Genomic DNA, 21,023 nt, shown 5'->3' with positions numbered 1-21,023 from the left:
GTTGTTTAAAGCAGTTAATAGTTTCCACCACTAAATGGAGCCATTGCTACATTTTCTGCATGATTTCTAAACCTTTTTTATTATGAGTCATAACTTTTTTACATTAAATAATCCCAACTGGACTAAAAATCTGTTTTATTAATGTTTCCTTCCAGATGTTTATGTTTGAATTAGACTCTGGCTTTGTACTCCGCTCTTCCTTTTAAAGATTCCTCCTTCTTCTGTAAACAGAGTTTCTGTTCAGCCTTTTGCCTGAATAAGGCAGTGCTCCTCTCTTTAACCCTTTGTTCCCCACTCTGCTGATTATTTGGCTGCCCTCTGTAGGCAAAATGTTAGAAAGAAAGTTTTTCAGATTGATTTCCTGAGACATCTTGACATGACACCACCCAGGACCCAGTGAGGACACTTCTGGAGGTGATAGGGATGGATGGATGGATGGATGGATGGATGGATGAATGGATGGTGACCTGATGTGTTTGGTCTTCCTCCTCCCTTCACTTCATCCCTTTTTGGGTGGTCCATATAAGCAGTCTCCACTCTCTCTCTCTCCAAACATGCATCCTTATGAAGCGGTGTGATGTCAGAGCTTGAAAAGCTGTGAAACAGAAGAACTGATTTCCAAACCTTTAAAAAAGACATATGAGTTTGAATGCTAGCAGGTGAGTCACATCATACTTTAAATTCAAAATTGATCATGTCATCACTTTGTTTTTCTCGCTTTTTTTCACACCAGGCAAATTATATCTGCTCAGAGTCTCAGCTCATAGTTGTACTTGGTTATCAGATTCCTTTAGAACTAGGCCACTTCCATTATTTTACTATATTTGTAAGTGTTTATCCGTCTTTTCTAAAGCCGGCCAGCTGCTCAAATACTTTCACGCATTCTTCAGTTGGATAAACGTTTAAATATGCACAAAATCACAGCTGTAAATATTTCAGAAACTTACCAAGTTAGAAATAAAATGACATTTTCTGTTGTTTTTTATTTTATTTTTAAAACTATCAGTGGATTTAACCAGATTTACTCTTCAGACATGAAGTCAAAACCTGGCGGTGAACTGACCGGAGAGAAACTGGCTTCTATTGAGGATGAAGAAGTTCTGAACAAGATGGTGAGGCACATAAAAGGGACTCAGAAGGATGTTTTGCCACTCCCTTATATTTCTCAAATTAAGCTTTTCTCCTCATCCCTTGAAGCAGAATTCAACAATTTTGACGACCAAAAATTCTCCTTACTAAATTTGTTTCCTCTTCAGTTGGACGGTGCATCTGATTTTGAAGAGAGGCGGATGATTCGAGCAGCATTAAGAAACCTGCTCAAGAAGAAAAGAGGTAAAATCACAGCTAGAGACTGTTTTATAGGATTATTACTCAGTTTCATCTGAATTCTCCTCATCTGTCAGATAAGAGGGAGGAGGAGCGAGGAATGAGACAACAGGACCTGAAACAGCAGGTTCTGAGTAAGGGTGGGCCACCAACAGCGGGGAAAGCATCTCTGAACCTACAGACATCAACTAACAGTATGTCGGATTCTTGTTTCCTGGTTGTTTAATTTCCGTAAACTTAATTATTGTCATGTTCTCAGAGCCAGCAGGTCAGCCATCCTCCTCCACTCTTGTCCACAGGATAACAGGACGGTGAGTTGATGTTTTGTTCATTTTAAAAGCCTATGCAACTCTTTCATATTTTAAAATCCTTTTCTTGAGCCAGTATGTGCTAAAACGACCCTTTACAGGGTTAATGAAATGTCATTCAGACCCTTGCCGTCTCATGGCCAGAATACCGCATTTGCAACTTGGTGTGGCCTGTAGACACTGAGGAAGGCTGGGGAGATGTTTCAGCTGTTAAATTAAGGTGTTAAAAAGACAAACGCACATCGAGGAGATAGGTTTCATTTTCAGTTTGACCACAGATAATAATAACCTGCACTAGGGGGTGCTAAAAGCAAGCAAAACTGCCAAGTGTACCTTTAAAGGTGACATAATTAGCTAAATTCACATTTTCATTCCTTTTGTGCTGTCATGTGGGTCTCTACTACCTCCATAAATGCTCCAAAAGTAAAATAAAATCCATCCAAGCATTTTAAGATGTTTGCTTTTAGGAATTATAATGCTGTTTCAAACAGTCCCCGTTTGTGATGTCACAATCAGGAAAAATCAGCACCTGTTCACCTGGAAGAGAACAGGTACTACAGGCTACTAGAGGAGCAGCAGCTCTACTCCAAGCCCCTCCCAGAAATCAAATCTTCTCAGTTTATAGCGGCCTGAGCGAGGGATGTGTGGGCGTGGCCAACTCCAGCTTGTTTTCTTAAAGCGATGGAGCCCTGAAATGGCTCATTTTGGAAAGTACTGAAAATGTCAAGAATAAAACTGCTGAAATTTGAGAGGGACATGCTGCAAAGATCTTCATGAACATGTTTTGTATCAACCACAGAACTATTTCAACTTAAGAAAAGCGTCATAATATGACCAATTTATGGAAGTTTATCAAGTTATTTGTGATAAATGTTATTTGGGCTTGTTTTTTTAGATGACGACATCACTGATGCATGTTTATGTCTCCTCTCCTCTGCAGAGCCGCTCCTGCTGCATCATTTCCCCAGAAAAGTTCCTCTGCTGAAGCACCTAATGTTAAAAACGTCAAACAAATGCTTCTGGACTGGTGCAGGGCCAAAACAGAGCCATATGAGGTCAAAATCTCCCAGCTGGCTTTGTCTGTGTTTTATCGTCCTGCTGATTTACTCACAGCTCTGTCTCTGATGCCTGAACTTCTTTAAACAGGGGGTGGACATCCAGAACTTCTCCTCCAGTTGGAAAGACGGCATTGCGTTCTGTGCCTTGGTGCATCGATTCTTCCCTGATGCATTTGAATACTCCACCCTGAACCCAAACAAGCCCAGGGACAACTTCCAGCTGGCTTTCGGCGCTGCTGAGTGAGCTCTCACTAGAACCGTGACACATTCTCTGAGCCCTTTTTATTGTCTCAAGTTGTTTTTATTGACATCCTGTCTGCAGGAGGCTGGCAGGCTGCCCTCCTTTGTTGGATGCTGATGACTTGGTCCGAATGAAGGAACCTGACTGGAAGTGTGTGTACACATACATCCAGGAGTTTTACCGCTGCCTGGTGGAGAAAGGCCTCGTCAAAACCAAAAAGCGTTAGTAGTTTTTGGAAATCAGAGACCAGCTGGGATTAAAATCTTTAAATACTGCGTCGATGTGATGTCCAAAATTTGCCTTTTAAGTTTTGTCAGCTAAATCTTTAGATCTACCGCTAGTATAAATTCACTGTAATTATCGGCTGAGGATAACTCAGTGGACATCTGGTGCTCGGGACCGCTTCAGTCCTCTGAGATTACAGATCTGTATTAATCCCACACTGAATCTGAGCATGACCTTCATGATGATGCTGTTCAGAGCTGAAATGTCATTTTATTAAACTTGTTCTGTAACAAAAGGCTCAGCTGGCTCATCATATAGTAACAGCGTTTCACAAACCCAATTTTACCTTTAGTGTTCAGAGAGAATTAAAAGGATAGTTAGCAGCCAGATGGCGTTCATCAAATACATCGATTAGTTGATCACTGATGAGCAGAACAGTGTTTAATTGGGTTGTTATTAAGGGAAGACATTAGAAATGATCTTCCATTAACATCTGCTGCTACTCATCAGTCTCAGATGTGTTTAAGATCATAACATTTAGTGTCTATCATTCTGATTATTATTCTGTAAAAGGTTCAAAAGTTCATCCAACCAATATTGTGTATTAGATCCTTTCACCGTGGTGCGTACTGAGGTTTTATGTTATTAATTTGACTTTAAACATAATTATTAGTATTATATAAAATGACTGTAATCATGACAATTTAAAGGCCCAATTGAGAGTGAAAGTCAGATGATTTATTACCATATCCACACAAAGGTCATTGCTGAATGCTAAATTTACCTAACCAAGTTATGGCAACTGGATCCACTAAACCTAGTTTTTTATTTTATTTAAAGTGCACATTTACTTTTAACATAACAATATAATTTACATGTTTTGGTTAAGAAACTGAATGGTAATAGTTGACATAACTAGGCTAAGTAAATTCATCATTCCATTTTTACAGTGTACCTGTTTAACTCATAATTACACTATGGTTTGATTCTCACGACAAATAGAATAATGACTTTATACTTTGAAAGCCAAAATTATATTTTTAATTATGACTTTTAAAGTCAAAAGTTTGTAAAACAGAACATTCATCTTTGTACCCTGACTTTAATAAATACGGCACAGCAAAAGTTTTTCATTTTCAAGAAATTAGCTTCCATTGAATCTCTAATTAATTAATTAATTAATTAATTAATTAATTAATTAATTAATATTAATTTAGGGTAACAGATTTATTATTGTTGTTGTTGTTGTCAGTTCAATTTAATGTACTGAAGTCGCCCTATAAAAAGATGAAATGATTAGTGTTGCCAAAGTGAAATGTAATTGGCTATTGATCTGATGATCAATTCCTCTTGTCAGTGACGCAATCCTGCCGAACAAATGCGTCACTCGATGCGCTTTTATTTCTGTCCGGTTGTACTCTGGCAGCTGACTTTGATTTCTCTTCCATTGCTGCCGTACACCCCCAGCCCCGGATGGTTTCATCCGTGAAGGGAGGAGGGGAGGCGGAGAGGAGTTGGGTCGGTGGTGTACCGGAGGTGCGGGCGGGACGCTGCCTGCTGCTCCAAGCAACTGCGCTGCGCACACACACAGCGCCACAATGAGCGGCGTCACTGGCAGTCATGCTATAACACAAACATCAACATGCAGGTGCGCGTGACGCGTGTTGGCAGTGGGTCCTGACGGAGCGGAGGACGGAGCGGGACCGCACCTTGACGAGACGTCCATGTTACCGAGGGGTCCGTCCTGCTGCAGGCTGTCTCCGGTCCAATCCATCGATCTCGCCTGTTGGGGGTAGTCTAGTGGCTTTTGACTTGTGTGGCATTTGACGTGTGTGTGTGTGTGTGTGTGTGTGTGTGTGTGTGTGTGTGTGTGTGTGTGTGTGTGTGTGTGTGTGTGTGTGTGTTTATGAAGGGGAAAAAAGATGAGTAATTATCTTTTGTGAGTTGATATCACCGGTGCTGTTCACCAAGACCCACAAAAGGTAAGACATTTAATTAGATGCTGCTTTCTTGTGCTTTTAAAAATATACATTTATTTGATTTTTTTTATGTGTCTTAGATTTGCTAACTCCTAGACTGAATAGAGACCCACTTTCTATTCAAGTAAACACCGTAATCCATTCTGCAGCTTGTGTTTAGCTGGGTTTCTCTGACAGAAAGGCACTTTTCCACTCTGTAAATTATTAAAAGAGAGGTGTTTGATTTCTGTGTGGGGCAGCCAGGAAGCAAAATGGAGGCCACTGTCGAGTGTCCTCCTTTAATGCAATCCACCTTCTCTCTTTGTGACCTGCAGAGATGGTTTGATGTGCAGCTGTGTCCCATCCATGGCTGAAAGGCTCCTCCAATGGGATCTTGGTTTAGTGACAGGGTCAGGGGGTTATTAATGTTGCACGGCTACTTTTATGTAATCCAGGGCATAAACCTAAAGCTATCTCCTGATTATATCAATAAGTGACACCTGGGAGGAGGGTCTATGTGTTATGTGATGCTACAAAGCAGACAATTGAGGAATGGGTGCTTTATGCTGGCTGCATCACTTTTTAGCAGTACTAATAAAAATGTGTGTTCCAGTTCATGCAGGTGGATGGATCACCTGCCAGGGAAAGGAATTCTCCCAGACCCTTGTGGTCCTGATGCAAAGCCCAGACCCAGTGCATTCAGTGGAGCGAGCCCAGCTTTGCAGGAGCCACCTCTCCTCGGCTCATCTGTGACACTCCGGACTCCAAGCCCCACACAGGCTCCTATTAAAGCAACAGCTCCGATGCAATCAGAGCAGACAACACCAGCGAGCATAAGCCGGCCCAGACCGACTGCTCTTGGGACTAAAGCTGCTTCAAAACAGACTAAAGCCTCACTGGAATCTTCCAAGGAAATAGACTTGATTCCTGTTTGCATCCCGGGTCCTCAGAGTGCCAACGTCATCCCGCATTCCTCCTCAGAGCCTTCGTTTCCTAACAGCAATCCCCCAGGTCCTCAACTTTACCTGAACCCCGCTCCCAGCATTCTTCGTTCCAGTCCTAACCTGACCCCGAGTCTCAGCCCCAAACCCAGCTCCGGACTTCAGCCACAGGACGCTCCGTCACCCAGGAGCTCGATGCAGATTCAGTCTGAGAGGCCAGGAGGAGAGCACGACTTCAGGTGAGACAAGTAACTGCCTCCTGTTTTATTATTTAGGCTGAGTCATTTCCACAGAGAGTTTGTTTCTCCTGAATGTTGGAGCAGCAGGGTGCAGACCTGATGCATGTCCAAACATGTCACATAAATCACAGAAACTAATTTCTCTAAAAGGTTTCGGAAATTTGATGAAAACGTTCCCAGAGGTGCTTTTTTGTGTTCCTCTTTCATAAACAAAGTATTCTTGTAAAAACTCAATTTATAGTTTAGGAGGCAAGTTTATATGAGCCATAAATAGCACATAGAAGCACATCCCATCACACTTTTGTTATATTAAGTGTATTATTATACAGTTTTATCAATTTATTTTGTCATGAATAGAGTCGTTCATCGTTGTGAGGTTCGGTGGAAATTTAAAGTGACTATGTATTTTCCCTGGAGACAGGGGGTAGTGCATCCCTAAATCATTGCAAGCATGCTGTATTTTGTGTTTGAGTAACACCTTTCCAACGGATGCCCAGTAGGGTCAAAAATCCCTGGTAGTGTAACCTCCAGCTAAATGACAAGCACATCAGACTCCCCTTTCATCACTGGCAACAAGCAAAAAGGTAAATGTGTAAAACAACAATTTTTATGAATGGTGAAAGTTTTGTAACCGCTTGTAACAAATCAGTAAATGTGTTTAGTCCTCACAGGCTCCCGTAGAAGAAAACATGTCATCTAATATGGTTTCGTCAGGCAAATCTTAAACAAAAGGAGACACTGAACAGGATAGTAAAGTGGTCTGGTCGCCTGCTTGGAAAACAAGTGAAAAGTGTGGCACAACTGTACAGTGGCCAGGTAGACAGAATTGCCAACGCTATTGTTAGGGACACGGGCCACCCACTGCATGCCCAGTTTGCCCTCCTGCCATCAGGACGGAGATTTATTGTGCCTAAGTGCAGGACCAAGAGGTATAAAAGGAGCTTTATTCCTGAGGCAGTAACACTTCTCAATAAGAAATGAGTCTAGCGTGGCTACTTTACTTGATTTTATCTCTATTTATTCGTGGATTGTTTTTATACTTTTTGTATTTTTATGGGTGTGTGTATATTTTGTGAGTGTGTGTGTAACTGGGCGCTAATTCTCATGTCACATGGCAAATCAAATTTACCTTTGGGTACTAATAAAGTTACCTTGACCTTGAATATGGCGTCGCCCAGAGACAGAACCACTCCCATGCATTTTAGACCAGATTTTAATGGTTATATGTTACAAAGCCGCCAGTATTTTTCAACAACTGGGCATCATTTCATTCATTTTCAGCAACATTTTGATAGATGTTTCCAGAGATTAATTGTAAAAACTACATATTGTGTCTTTAAGACGGATGTTTTCATTCAAAATAATACAAATTTAAAAAATGTTTTTGATTTTTTTTAAGATGAAACAGTGCTAAATGGCTAATAGTTCTAAATCTATTTCTTATAGGGGACAAAGAATGCAGTTTATGAGCAATCTGAAACACTGCTTTGAATCTCTAAGAAGCAAAAGAAATTTTCTTTTGGCTTTCATCTGTCCCAGGAGCCCTGATACAGGCTATTCTAAACCCTCTACCCTCCCACTTGGCCAGGACATGAATATGCTAATGAGCTGCTTGCTGATTGGTTGGTTTAAACCAGAAGGCCTAAGACACTGGAGACAGTGGATTGGAGGAGGAAGGGCTCCACATTATGATGTTTTAATAAAAGGTTTCTTAGAAAAGAAGTTTTTGTCTGGCATTTTTAAACTTTCTAATTTGTGTAAAAAGTAGGTCACACATGGCTTTGACTTTCTGGCATGCTACTTTTGACCACCCAAGCTGTCTTTATTCACAAACAACAGGAAAATGATGGTTTAGATTCTTTGTCCCCTTTAAAGTTAAGCCTGATTCATGCGTCTGCGTCAGTCCGGAGACACGCAACGCCATTATCCGTCCTTGCGGGCCTGCTGGAGAGCCCCGCAAGGACGTACGGAGTCGAGCTCTCTTTTCTAAACATCCATCCGTCGAGACCATCGATGTATAAATATTGGACAATGGGTTTACATAGGCTCCAATAACACGTTTTTGTGCCAAAATGAGAGGTTCCCACCACCACCATTTTGACTGTGTCACAGGTTCCGTCAAGCCCAGACAATTCCACAAAAGGGAAGAGAGGTGGAGCTGAGGGTGTGGCTGTAAGGCTGGGATCAACTGACGACACCCGGTCAAGCTAACCTGCAGCTAACCCAAAGTTAGGGCGGAGGTGAGAGCTAAGCTAACGGAGGTAGCAACCTAGCTACAACCGGAGTTAACTGTGCATAACACCAGAGCTTCTGAGTCAGAGATACGCCGGGCTGACCGCTGGGTAAAACCGGGTGGAACACAGAGGTCTCCCGAAAGCTGCTGAAAGCCGGCAGCCCACGCAGCAGACAGAAGCCGCGATCAGACAGAGATGCGCCAAGCTGCGGGGAGGGGAGAAACGGGTGGAAAACATCGGTTTCCCGAGAGCTCCACAAGCCGATAGTCGGAACCCAGCTCCACCAACATGTTATATTTCAACCCATTTTCTAAAGTGCAGCATTATGTTAAATGCACTGGGTTTTACCCTGTTACATTTAAATGTCATGGTTAAACAGTACATGTTAAAATCTAAGCTCAGCTCGGCAGTGACCTAAAATACATAAATATAATTTTACTTACCGAAAAAAATGAAGTGGAGACTCTTGGACTCTCTATTAGTGCAATTAATGCCACAGCAAGTCATTTTGTCCAACAATTGCACAAATAATATCCAAAAAAGAATACACAAACACAGAGACTCAAAATCCCGGAACAGTTTCCAGGCCAGACTGAGGCTCTACTGAGGCCCTTCCACGGAGCTAGCTCTGTGGTCACGTGGGTCTGATGCTCATTAATTATACAGAATTTTAGGCTTTTAATACATTTAAACAGAAGAGTGAGAAAAAAATTCACCTCAGAGTTGTCATGAGTGTAAACTAGATAATTTAAACCAAAAACCTGTTTTGGTACCAGGCTGTAAACATGTTTATTTCTGCTGTGAAATTGATATTTTTAACATGGGAGTCAATGAGGATTTGCTCGCTTCTGACACCAGCCCCCAGCGGATGAGGGTGGAACTGCAATTTTTGGTACTTCCGGGTTGGCCTCAATTTTTGAGCCGCATTGTGAGGGCTTGGTCGAGACGGAGAACGCAAGCTTGTGATTGGTCAGGACACCGCTGTCGTCTACACCGCCGCCATTGCGCCCTCAAAAACATAAAGAGAGCAGAGAATAACCAGCGGCAGACACGGAGAAGCTTGAAGAATACCTCACGAAAAAACTCTAAAAATATGAACATTTAATTCCCCCGTGACTGGAGGAGTGAAAAGATGCGCAGCAGGCGTTTTATTTGTGGACAAAATGACAGGAAACCTGGGTTTAGAGGTGGCGAGGTGGAGGAGAATGAGAGACAAATTTGTCCTTGTTAAAAAGTCTCTTATATACAAAAAACCACAATATAAACACACAGTCTTGGACCGGATACATGACAGGATACCATAGAACAGCGTTACGCCCTCTGTTGTCCTGGCGGGGAATTGCTTTGCAACACTCCCCCGGAGACAGAGAAGTATGAGAGCAAAATGTCTCCGTGCGTGCGTGTCTCTCCCTGTTGGAGCTGTTGGAGAAGCATGAATCAGGCTTAACACAGAACAGCTTTCTGCTCCTCCACCCTAATGGTTGGAAGTGGAATTACAACCATCGTAAACAACCCTGCTGCAACCTCCTGTAGCTAGCGCTAACAATGAGCTAACACTAATATGAGCCAACTAAAACTAAAATAAACCACAAAGTAGAAATATCCACACTGTTGGACAAAAAATATTATTACTTACAAGTCCAGTAACAGCAAAGCCAGGTCACCATCAGTCTGTGATTTTGTAGCCTCCTTTAGCGCCCTCAAACTAGTGTAGGTGTCAATGTTTACTCTGGATTTAGCCCTTGCTTCACCTCCAAAGACATTACTCTCTTATTTTTACTTCCATGATGCCAACAAAAAAAGCAAACTTCTTTTTTTGTTCTTCCTGTGCTTTTTTTTTTTTTTTTTTTTTGACGATCGGCTAACTGAAACAGCTAACTGCTAACATAATAGCTAACAGCCATTAAGCAGGTAAAGAGCACCCCCAGGACACCTACCATCTCCACAAAACTATCAAGTGCGGGTTTTGGTCAGTACAGGGCTGCAGAGTGGTGTTAAATATGAAACTGGTTAAGTTTCTAACTCAACAATCACTGAGATTAATTATAAACACTAATGCAAACAGTAAAGTTAAATTAAACTAATTGTTCTTTTTTAAATGAGTGGGATAACCTTTAAATGACATTTGAAAGTTAAGTGTGATTTTAGTCAGCTATTAGTTCCTTTTTAAAAAGGATATTTGGCTCAATTTATTTTTGATTCTGCTAAAATCCCCCACAAACCTAAATAGTTTCTGCATTTTAACATAGACATTTAGGTTTATCACTCACAGCCTGCACACACACACACGTGCGCGCACACACACACACACACACACACACACACACACAACTTAGTCATCAGGTCCACTCAGGTGCTTAATTGTGTTTTTTCCTGTAAACAGAATCCCTGATGGGAGCTTTGTGTCCCTGCGGATTACAGACTGGATTATGACCCTTTTTCTAACCTACACCACAGAACCTAAGTCTAATGCAGCCTTTCCTCCATTTTTGCCCTTTTGTCAGAGTGAGCATCGTCACATGGAACGTGGGATCAGCTGTCCCACCAGATGACATCACGTCTCTGTTTGGACCAAATGTTTTGGACGGGAGCATCGACATGTTCGTCATCGGGTAAGCAAGTGTTCCTGCTCGTCTCAGCAGAGCCAAAGAGACAGCCGTGCGTGCCCACTCTGTCATCTGTCAGCACACACACACACACACACACACACACACACACACACACACACACACACACACACACACACACACACACACACACACACACCAGCTGTCGCTGTTCTTTTTAAAATGTTTTTTTTAAAGTTTGTTTATGAGTTGTAAGTAACGTCTCTGCTCTCTGTTACAATCAAGACTCCAGGAGGTCAACTCCATGATAAACAAGAGACTGAAGGATGCTCTTTTTTCAGACCAGTGGAGCGAGCTGTGCATGGACACGCTCAGTCCGTATGGATATGTTTTAGTAAGCGCATCCATTGTTTTTTTTTAATGCATTTATAAAACACAAATTTTCTGATACATTATTTTTTCATCCTATTTATTTAGGTGGCATCTCAGCGCATGCAAGGAGTCCTGCTCATGGTTTTCTCTAAGTTCAGCCATCTCCCATTCCTCAGAGACGTGCAGACTCAGAGAACACGAACGGGACTGGGAGGTTACTGGGTACGTACCACACTCAGTAGGGTTTACAGAGGTAATGTGCCCACCTCCCTGCAGGCAGGTACAAGACTACGTAGCTGTATGTGTGTGTGTCGGTGTGTGACCTTCCAGTGTGTGTTGATGTCAGCATCACCCCCTGGCTGCTGCTGGTGCAGTCTCCTTCTCTTTGAGGTCAGTGCAGCAGCAGGCTGTCTGGTTCTGCTGCTTTAATAACATTAAAAAGAGGAACACAGATTTAGTCAATGCACTCAGGTTGTTCTTTATTTACTCTATACGAAAGATTAATTTATCACCTTACTTTTCGTCCTTTAGGGGAATAAAGGCGGCGTTAGCGTGAGAATGACGATGTTTGGCCACCCCGTGTGCTTTCTGAACTGTCACCTTCCGGCTCATATGAGGAACTTGGAGCAGCGGATGGAGGATTTTGAAAGCATCCTTCAGCAGCAGCAGTTTGAAGGAGGAACGGCCACTGGTGTGCTGGACCATGAGTGGGTGATTTCACTCCTACAGACGAATCTACTTGAATAATGTCTTCATCCTAGAAATAATTCTGTCAATAATAATTCAATTATAAAGACATTTGGTCTGAAACAATCTGAGCTCTAATTGCTAAAAGAAATTGAAATAAATTTCATAAAATTAAACTAAAAGGCATCTTTATTTTATCTTTAGCAGACTAATATTTTTGTGAACTCAGTTTATTTGCTTTCCAGTTGAATCATTAAAGTGTTTTGGCAGAAATGCACCACTTTAGATTTTGCAGGCTGATACTGATTTCCCACACAGTTCCAACCTGCCGATACCAATTTTGGCTGATTTCAGGTCATCTCAAGTTAATGTAGTTAACAGAATTCTTCTTTTTTCCCATTTCTGATCAACTTGAAAATCATGCTTTTGGAAGTAAAAATTCCCATTTAGATCTGTTAATGCTTGTGTAAACTTGCACTCAGCCACAGAAGGTTTATGGACCAGGATTAATGCCAGATTTGTTGTGTTCATATGCTGAAATAAATCTTGTTTTTAAGTTTTGGTATTCGCCTATTCTGATCACCAACAGCCAATTTTAGCTGCGTTTTTTAAGTTTTGATCCAAACACACTTGATCTACTGAGCTAAAAATATGAAATGTGTGTTAATTTCATTTACAACAATTCCAATTAATCAATATCTGAGAACCAAAATGCTCTCATAACTAATATATCAAACAGTACCTGAAGACTTTTTCTGACAGCAGCCTTTTCCATTTCTGTTGTCTTTTCAGCGTAATTTTTTGGTTTGGGGATTTAAATTTCCGTATCGAGGACTATGACATCCACGTGGTGAAATGTGCCATTGACAGTAATAAGTTGCCTCTTCTGTGGGAGCGAGATCAGGTGAGGCACTTTTGTTTGTTTTAAACAGAGAAATGGATTTTTCTAGGAGGCATTTGTTGCTCGTCAACCACAGCCGACAGAGGGCGCTGTAGTTCAACCTAAACTCCCTTTTAAGAGCCTTTGTCTGATTACTGCACAGCTCAACTTGGCCAAAAACACAGAGTCCATCCTGGAGGGCTTCATGGAGGGGCCCCTCAACTTTCCTCCCACCTATAAGTTCGATGTGGGGACTCACACCTACGACACCAGGTTGGCCTCCACCAAAAACTCTCTGATGATGGTTATTTTTAGCTCTGGCTCACTCTGTTTCTCATCTGTCAGTTCAAAGAAGAGGAAACCTGCATGGACAGACCGCATTCTCTGGCGCCTTCGCCGCACTGGTTCCCCAGTTCCTACCCACAATGCATCACTGCAGCGAGGTCTGACCTCCTGGCTGGGTGGGGCGACTAAAGTGATACAACATAGGTACCAAAGTCACATGGGCTTCACCATCAGCGACCACAAGCCGGTTTCTGCCCTGTTTTCTCTGCAGGTGAAACAATTTCACTTCGCTACTTTTAGGTAAATTTCCTCCACCTTATTATTGATCTGCATCCTGTCATCGGTTGTCTAGTTCCCATTCAGGCTGGACATTCCTCTGGTGGAGCTGCAGGTGAACAAGGAGTGGTGCAAAGCCTCGGACGCCACAGTCAGATTCACAGTTACTTCAGCATATCAGCGCAGCTCATGGGACTGGGTCGCAATTTACAAGGTGACAGTAGCTCTGTGATCTAATTCTGACATGTTTGTTCCTCCCAGCGCTGACATTGAATGTTTTCCAGGTTGGATTCAGACATCACAAAGATTATCAGGCTTATGTTTGGGCCAAAGGAGAACATGCTACTCAGGTGTGTCCAGCAATCAGATTCACACACGATTAAAAAAGAAGAACACTTGAGCTGAATTTACAGTTGAATCTCACTGATTTGTTTATATTTTTACCAGGTGACATTCTCAGAGGAGGATTTACCGAGAGATGATTGTGAATTCATCCTGGGTTACTACAGTCATATTATGAACAGTATCGTTGGGTTATCTTCACTAATTCAGGTAACACAATCATAAGGGTAATGTCACAGTTTTAGACATTATTTTAATCACATGTTATCATCTAAAATCATAAACATCCATCCATTTTTGGCCACGTATCTGGGGTTGGTTCACGGGGGCAGCAGCCTAAGCAGGGAAGCCCAGACTTCCCTCTCCCCAGCCACTTGGGCCAGCGCCACCAGGAAAATCCCGATACATCCCCATCCTAATTAGATACCCATGCCACCTCAGTTGGCTTCTCTTGTTGTGGAGGAGCAGCAGGTTTACGCTGAGCCCCTTCCGTATTACCGAGCTTCTCACTCTTATCTCTAAGGGAGAGCCCAGCCACCCTGCAGCGAAAACTCATTTTAGCCGCTTGTATCTTCAATCTCGTTCTTTCGGTCCCTACCTAAAGCTCGTGACCATGGGTGAGGGTAGGAACATAGATGGACCAGTAAATCGAGAGCTTTGCCTTCTGGTTCAGCTCTCTCTTCACCACGACAGACCGGTACAACGCCCGCATCACTGCAGATGCAACACCAAAAAACTCCTGAGTGGAGCTGTCGTTGTGTCCTTGGGCAAGGCACTTAACCCACCTTGCCTGCTGGTGGTGGTCGGAGGGACCGGTGGCGCCTGTGTATGGCAGACTCTTCCCTGTCAGTGTGCCCCAGAGCGGTTGTGGCTACAGTGTAGCTCCTCACCACCAGGGTGTGAATGTGTGTGTGAATGGGTGAATACCTGATTGTGTTGAACAGCGCCTTGGGGGGTTCTAGTATTCTAGAAAGTGCTATACCAAATACAGGCCATTTATCAAGGCTCCGGCGGTGGATGAGATTTGCCCAGAATTCCTTAAGGCTCTGGATGTTGTAGAGTTGTGTTGGCTGATGCAGCTCTGCATTATCGCATGGACATTGGGGGCAATTCCACTGGATTGGCAGACCGGGGTGATGGTATTTGTGTTTCAACTCCAGGGGCCCACAGTCCTGAGCTTCCCTGGTAATCATAAACCTGGTAAATTTAAATGTATCCCTGTTAAACATTCAGTTTATACAAACTCTTTGAATTTATCTCTGTGTAATTCAAATCAAACACCCATATTTCTAAGGAGAGGTTCAGTGAGAAATGTATACTTGTTCTTTTTAAATGTGCACATGCATGCTGAGCGTGAAAATAGTCCTCTCCTGCACTGAAGGAAAAGACGTAGAAACGCTGGGTTCAGAAAAAGTCTGTCTCTTCTACGTCACACTAAATTAACAATCATGGACTCGCCCACCTTGGTTTGCGACGGGGAAAGGCTGTTGTTGATTTAGCGTACAGAAGAGAGTTGATAACACCCTGGCTAGTAGAAGCTAACTGTTAGCTTTAGCAACTCCACAACATGGCAGAACACCTTCAGTAACACAAGGCACAGTGCTACAGTGTTAGCAAGGCGAGATGTTTGCATTTCATGAATATTAATGAGCAAGACTCCAAGTCCCCCCCCCCCCCAACTTCTACTTTTTGAAACAAGTGTATGACTCCTTCAAGTCCCTAATTTGCCACTTTACGTAATTTTATCATCACGTCTAATTTAATTTTCTATAATAATAACACTATGGTTTTAAACCATTTCAATCAAAAGTGATTTTTTTTGTAGTTTCAGATCATAAATATAACCATTTACAGCTTATTAAATAGATTTAGATGACTCATCTGAGCTCAGCCCAGTGTTTACTTATGTTCTCAAGTATGTTATGTGTGCATGTGGGCATGTGTGTGTGTGTGTGTGTGTGTGTGTGTGTGTGTGTGTGTGTGTGTGTGTGTGTGTGTGTGTGTGTGTGTCACTGGGAAGGGAGGGTTTAATTGTCAATGACATTTGTGGGATATGTGGGGTCTTTTTAGTCTGTAAAGCACTTTGAGTTATATTTTGTATGGAAAGCGCTTTATGAATAAAGTTTGATTTGATTTCAAATCATATTATTATGACATTTAAATATCTGAAAGATACTTTAAAATGTGTGTTTATTTTAGAAATTTTCCAATATGATTAGAGACAAACTAGTATCCTAAAACACTGATGGTGTTTGACCGAAAAAGTAAGCAAAAACTCACAGAAAAGCAAGTTGTAGAGATTAAAGGACTGCTTAATATTTAGTAAAGGGTGTAACACTGTTGTGTACAAGGCAGACCTCCCAGGGAAGGAAGTTCAACGCAGAGATTTATCAATACATTACTGTGTGGCCAACCGAGTGCTAGGACTCTGTTGTTCCACTGTTGATTTATATGTTTCCATCATCCATTTTGGAAAGATAACAGACCTTCGCCCTCTATGGGTGCACAAACAAGTTACTGTGTCCTTTCACTGGCCTGACTGAGAAGTTCCAAGTCATCCACTAGAGGTCGCCAGAGTCTCAACTGCATTTCAGTCAGAACTAGAAGAAGAAGAAAAAAATATAATTTCTATAGCGCCTCAAGATAAAAATCACGAGGCGCTTCACAAAAACAAAAAATGTAAAAATATAAAAAAAGCATTTAGAAAATGTTTAAAAATATATTTAAAATGTGCAAAAATAGACAATTGTGATTAAAAATGTTAAGAAAGAGAGATAATTGGAAATAGGGAAATTAGTGGATCCTGAGGAAGGTGGAATAGGTGGGGAGAGCAGAATAAAGAGAGAGGGGTTGAAGAAGGTCATACAAAAGCCAGCTTGAACAAGTGAGTCTTCAGCTGCTTTTTAAAGCCACTGAGTCCACTGATCTCAGGCTCAGGGGGACAGAGTTCCAGAGTCTGGGGGCCACAGCAGTAAATGATCTGTCACCTTTGATCTTTAGCCTGGTGCATTGCACAACCAGTAGGCTTTGATCACTGGACCTCAGGGACCTGCTGGGGGTGTAGGGACTAAGAAGATCAAAGGCAGTGGCAGAAACGCAAAACAGGACCTGGGTTCTGTCGCCATCCAGCACCCTGCTATGACTAGGCTCAGAGGAGAGAGAGATATATTCATTCATATAATTCGAGGAGAAGAGGAATGCCAAAGTAGGATGATCGCTATGAGACAAGACAGTGCCCGGACTAGGATCTATTCTTCTGACAGATTATGTGAACAGAATTGTAGAATTTAGAACCTTGAAGGATCCTTTTTCTGATTCAGTCAGTGTTTGATGTTCTCCAAGTCTTGCTACCTTGCACAGCCAGGGGTTGTTAGAGGCTCCAGCACGCCCATGTTTTGTGGAGTTACTATCGCTAATCGTTGGCTTATACTAATGCTCCTCTCTCCTAGCTGCTAAACCAATACATCCTTCTGCAGTTGCAAGCCAAGGTGGGCGAAGTTATGAATACTAATGTTCCCTGTGACATAGAAGAGGCTGGCTTTTGCTGACCCAACTGTTTTCCAATGTATTTATTTTCTGCGGTTAATGCTGGCGATAAAGACTATTATCACGTTGTGCATGCATGTGAAACTCAAAGGTGATTGTATTTCAGAAAGCACCAGTACTACACGTTTTTTTGGTGGAGACCTTTATAGCTCAGTTCCATTTCGGGGGTTAGGGATGGGTCAGGGTGGATCATCGTTGGCAGGTATAGGTCTGCAGTTTCAGGAGAGAGTTTCAATCACAGTTTGGACTCTCACTTGGCAGGCGGGGTTAAACGTAAATGCCTACCGTCCTTACGATCCGTCTAGCTCAGGGGTGTCAAAATCATTTTAGCTCAGGGGCCACATCGAGGGAAATCTAGTCCCAAGTGGGCCGGACCGGTAAATTAAAAACAACTTCAGATTGTTTCCTTTGTTTTAATACAATCAATATAAAACAAGGCTGGAGCCTGAGGACAGTGTATCCAAAATAGTACAAGTACAACACCTGAAGTGTACTTGAAAATTTGAAAAAAAAAATAAAAAAATAAATAAACATTCCTTAGTGATTCAAAGAGCTTACAGATCGCATGGCTAGATCAGTTTCATGCAGCACTTAAAGTATATTTGACTCATTTTACTTTACATCTTTTAGCTTTCACCAGCACATCAATATCAGAAGTCACATCCTGTGTGGAAGCCAACTTCAGGATGTGATTCAAGTTCTTGTGTGAGCCTTGAGCGCAGCTTTGTTTTATTTATACTTATTACAGAGGAAACTTGCTCACAAAGATACTTTTATTTTCACTCTACATTGTAAAGTATGAAAATAAAGTTTACACAACCATCTCGCGGGCCGGATTTAACCCGTTTGCGGGCCGGATCCGACCCGCGGGCCATATGTTTGACACCCCTGGTCTAGCTCATCCTGAATGTGGCTATTGCCAACGATGGTGAGCAATGTGTGGAGCTCTGAAACTGACCAAACCTTGCTGCTACTTCCTGGCATTTTCTCACATTTGTGTACAACTAATGATAATACCAACAACAGAACCCCAGGGATTGTTTTGCTTGTTGAAAGTAGTGACGTATTTCTGTCCCCCAGTCAGTGTTGTTTTGATGTCGCCGCTTCGCCCTAACCGTACTGCTCCATTGTCCTATGGACCAACAACAGAAGGGGCCCATGAGTGGTGCGTTCCAGGTTGGTTGTATGGACCGGTTTTACAATCGGGACTGACAAAACAGCGGCCCGTCTCGCATCGTTCTGCACCCTGCGGTGGAACCGAGCCATCCTAACAAAGAGCTGCCCTGCAAGAGGGGAGATACTGATTTTGCCATGACTAGGTGTTAAATACAATATCTACAAAGACGTTCAGCAGAACAAAGAGCAACCTACTGCTGAAAATTACATAACATTTGTCAGAGCAGCCCAGATGAGAAAAAAAACAGCCAACAAGCAATGTCCTAAGAAATTTGCTAGTCTAATCTTGATAGGAACAGCTGATGGTAAAACTTGAAGTCCTCTGGGATTGAGGTGTCCCATGGGTGAAAGGGAGCCAAATACCTGGTGTTGATGGAGTCCTGCAGAGAAAACAGAGGAAACTCTCATTTTGAACCAGCAGAGTTGAGCAGCAGGAGATTTCCACACCAGTCTACACCATCTAACCTTCTTTCCTTCAACAGATCAAGATGCCAGCTCACAGCCCCAGTGTGTGTCGCTCTGACAGCTCTGATGTCAGCTCAGAAGATGACAGCACTTTAGTCCTGCTGGCTTCAAACTCCCGCAGTCCCAGCCCTAAAACAGGCAAACGCCAGCACCGACACCGCCGTAGCCGCAGCCCGGCTGTTCCTGCACTGTCCCCCAACCCACTACCTGCCCTGCAAGGCCTCAGCCTCTGTCCTCGCCCTAAAGAGTGCCATACACAAAACCGATCGCCCTGCTCGGCTGCTAAGAAGGAGCGCCTGGTCTCCCCTGACACTGTGCTGTCTCCCATCATCACCCCTCTCAATCCTCGTAGTCCAGTATCCCCAGGTTGTGGCGTGACAGCACCAGAGGCCCTGATTGTAGCCATCCTAGGTGAGCACAGTCCTGCTCAGGTTAGCCCCACGAGGGTGAAAAACATCAGGAAGCTGGAGGAAACGGACACGAGAAAGAACATAGAGTTAGAATGAAATTGAGGAGGACGTCTATAATGTCTGACGTCACTTGTCTCTGAGCTCATAGAAGCAACACATGATGTAGTTTGCAAACATTCTGCATTTTAGCTGTGCATTTTCCTGTTTGTGAATCAAATATTTCATGCACTTTATATAATACTTCGAGCTAAATTTGTGATCTGACTCTTGGGATCTTTTATCATAATGCAAACAAGCTTAACATGAAACCAGAGTCTGAGCGACTTGGTGATGGATGTGACCAGCTATCATTTACAGCAATATGGATCCATGTCAACGTTTATATCAGAATAAGAACCCTGGACCAGAGGTATTGATGGGGTTAGAGTTCACGCCCGACAAAGGAACGTGTTTGTATGTGTGGCTATTTGTAAGTGTTAGTTTGTTCATTTAAATGTGTGAAACTTGCCTTTTTAGACCTCATGATTTTAACTCCGTACGACCCAGTCTGCATTGATGTGAAGATGGACATCATTGTTCTCCACTCATCAGGGAGAGTTTTGTTTGATTGTGCAAAAGTATGAATACAATTTTAAACAAATAAGTCATCAACAAACTAACATATTTGTAACCTTTCATTGAAATAAACACATGTGTGCAAATTGACTCAAGCCCTGTCATGCTTCTTCGACAGCAGAAACCGGTGAGGTAATTGTGACTTTATGCTCTTGATGAAGGTGTTTCAACTGACCAAAAATCCATAAATATACTCATTAAATCAATGAAAAATCAGCCAAATGGAGTGTTGAGTCTGCAGGAGAACTATAAAGGTTATTTATGTTTTTATACATGATAAATGGTTTCAGAAATGAGGAAGAAAATGCTGTAGATTAACTGTGCAGCAAATAATCAATGGTATTTTAATATTGCCACACAACTCCAATGCAAAGAATACAAACATTGATCTCTTTGAGCTGTTTGGAGAGGAGATTTTGTGAATTTTTGCTGCAGGGGGTGGACAGAAACACACAACTTATGGTTTGCATTCGAAATAATTACGCTTTAGATTAAAGGCAGAAACTGAGGGCAGATGGAAAAGGGATTAGATAAACCAAAAATGGAGAAATCAGCCTCCAAGCAATATGTTTTATCTGATGCCAGCTGCATTACTTATTTCAAGGGTTTTCAATTGGTTTAGCACAAATCTGTTTGGGGCCAACTTGATAAAGTTGATAAGAAAGAAAGCCAGGATAACAGGGGGAAATGAGCAGTGTTTAGTTTATATTCTTTTATTTCTGAAATTCGTATTTTTCCTTGAGTGTTAGTTATTTCATATCTAGTACTGCAGATTTCGTGATTACACCTTTTCAGAATTATAGAACGTTTTATTTTGAAATGTGTACATTTCTTTGCTATAATTAAATATGTAAAATAATTAATAGTTCTGC

At 42.2% G+C, this 21,023-nt stretch overlaps 2 protein-coding genes across 3 annotated transcripts; both read left to right on the top strand.

Moving 5' to 3' along the window:
• The first annotated feature begins 538 nt into the window (after nucleotides 1-538).
• On the top strand, nucleotides 539-5,011 carry smtna (smoothelin a). The gene is made up of 9 exons (XM_054744278.2): nucleotides 539-659; nucleotides 1,033-1,112; nucleotides 1,257-1,332; nucleotides 1,404-1,520; nucleotides 1,586-1,637; nucleotides 2,575-2,689; nucleotides 2,781-2,932; nucleotides 3,015-3,154; nucleotides 4,807-5,011. The coding sequence occupies exons 1-9, from the start codon at nucleotides 650-652 to the stop codon at nucleotides 4,983-4,985; spliced, it is 921 nt and encodes a 306-aa protein (XP_054600253.2). The 5' UTR covers nucleotides 539-649; the 3' UTR covers nucleotides 4,986-5,011.
• On the top strand, nucleotides 5,002-19,856 carry LOC107372949 (inositol polyphosphate 5-phosphatase K). Of its 2 annotated transcripts, XM_015941144.3 has the most exons (13): nucleotides 5,002-5,140; nucleotides 5,730-6,296; nucleotides 11,035-11,142; nucleotides 11,383-11,491; nucleotides 11,575-11,691; nucleotides 12,001-12,176; nucleotides 12,949-13,060; nucleotides 13,200-13,309; nucleotides 13,382-13,592; nucleotides 13,674-13,811; nucleotides 13,882-13,947; nucleotides 14,045-14,149; nucleotides 19,144-19,856. In XM_015941144.3, the coding sequence occupies exons 2-13, from the start codon at nucleotides 5,743-5,745 to the stop codon at nucleotides 19,630-19,632; spliced, it is 2,295 nt and encodes a 764-aa protein (XP_015796630.3). In that variant the 5' UTR covers nucleotides 5,002-5,140; nucleotides 5,730-5,742; the 3' UTR covers nucleotides 19,633-19,856. The 2 variants fall into 2 exon arrangements, with proteins under 2 accessions (XP_015796630.3, XP_054600252.2); XM_054744277.2 differs by lacking the exon at nucleotides 5,002-5,140 and having other exon boundaries at nucleotides 5,492-6,296.
• Nucleotides 19,857-21,023: the final 1,167 nt, after the last annotated feature.

Source organism: Nothobranchius furzeri, chromosome 6, assembly GCF_043380555.1.
Source record: "Nothobranchius furzeri strain GRZ-AD chromosome 6, NfurGRZ-RIMD1, whole genome shotgun sequence".
In the NCBI taxonomy this organism is placed as follows: Eukaryota; Metazoa; Chordata; class Actinopteri; order Cyprinodontiformes; family Nothobranchiidae; genus Nothobranchius; species Nothobranchius furzeri.
Note: the sequence above shows the minus strand (reverse complement) of the source record. Positions and strands in the feature narration are given on the sequence as shown.

Coding starts and splice junctions, on each gene's coding strand:
- smtna (XM_054744278.2), top strand. Junction 1,113..1,256: donor AAGAAGTTCTGAACAAGATG/GTGAGGCACATA, acceptor TTTCCTCTTCAG/TTGGACGGTGCATCTGATTT. Junction 2,933..3,014: donor CTGGCTTTCGGCGCTGCTGA/GTGAGCTCTCAC, acceptor TCCTGTCTGCAG/GAGGCTGGCAGGCTGCCCTC.
- LOC107372949 (XM_054744277.2), top strand. CDS start 5,632: ATGTGTTATGTGATGCTACAAAGCAGACAATTGAGGAATGGGTGCTTT. Junction 13,061..13,199: donor TTCTGTGGGAGCGAGATCAG/GTGAGGCACTTT, acceptor ATTACTGCACAG/CTCAACTTGGCCAAAAACAC. Junction 13,310..13,381: donor ACTCACACCTACGACACCAG/GTTGGCCTCCAC, acceptor CTCATCTGTCAG/TTCAAAGAAGAGGAAACCTG.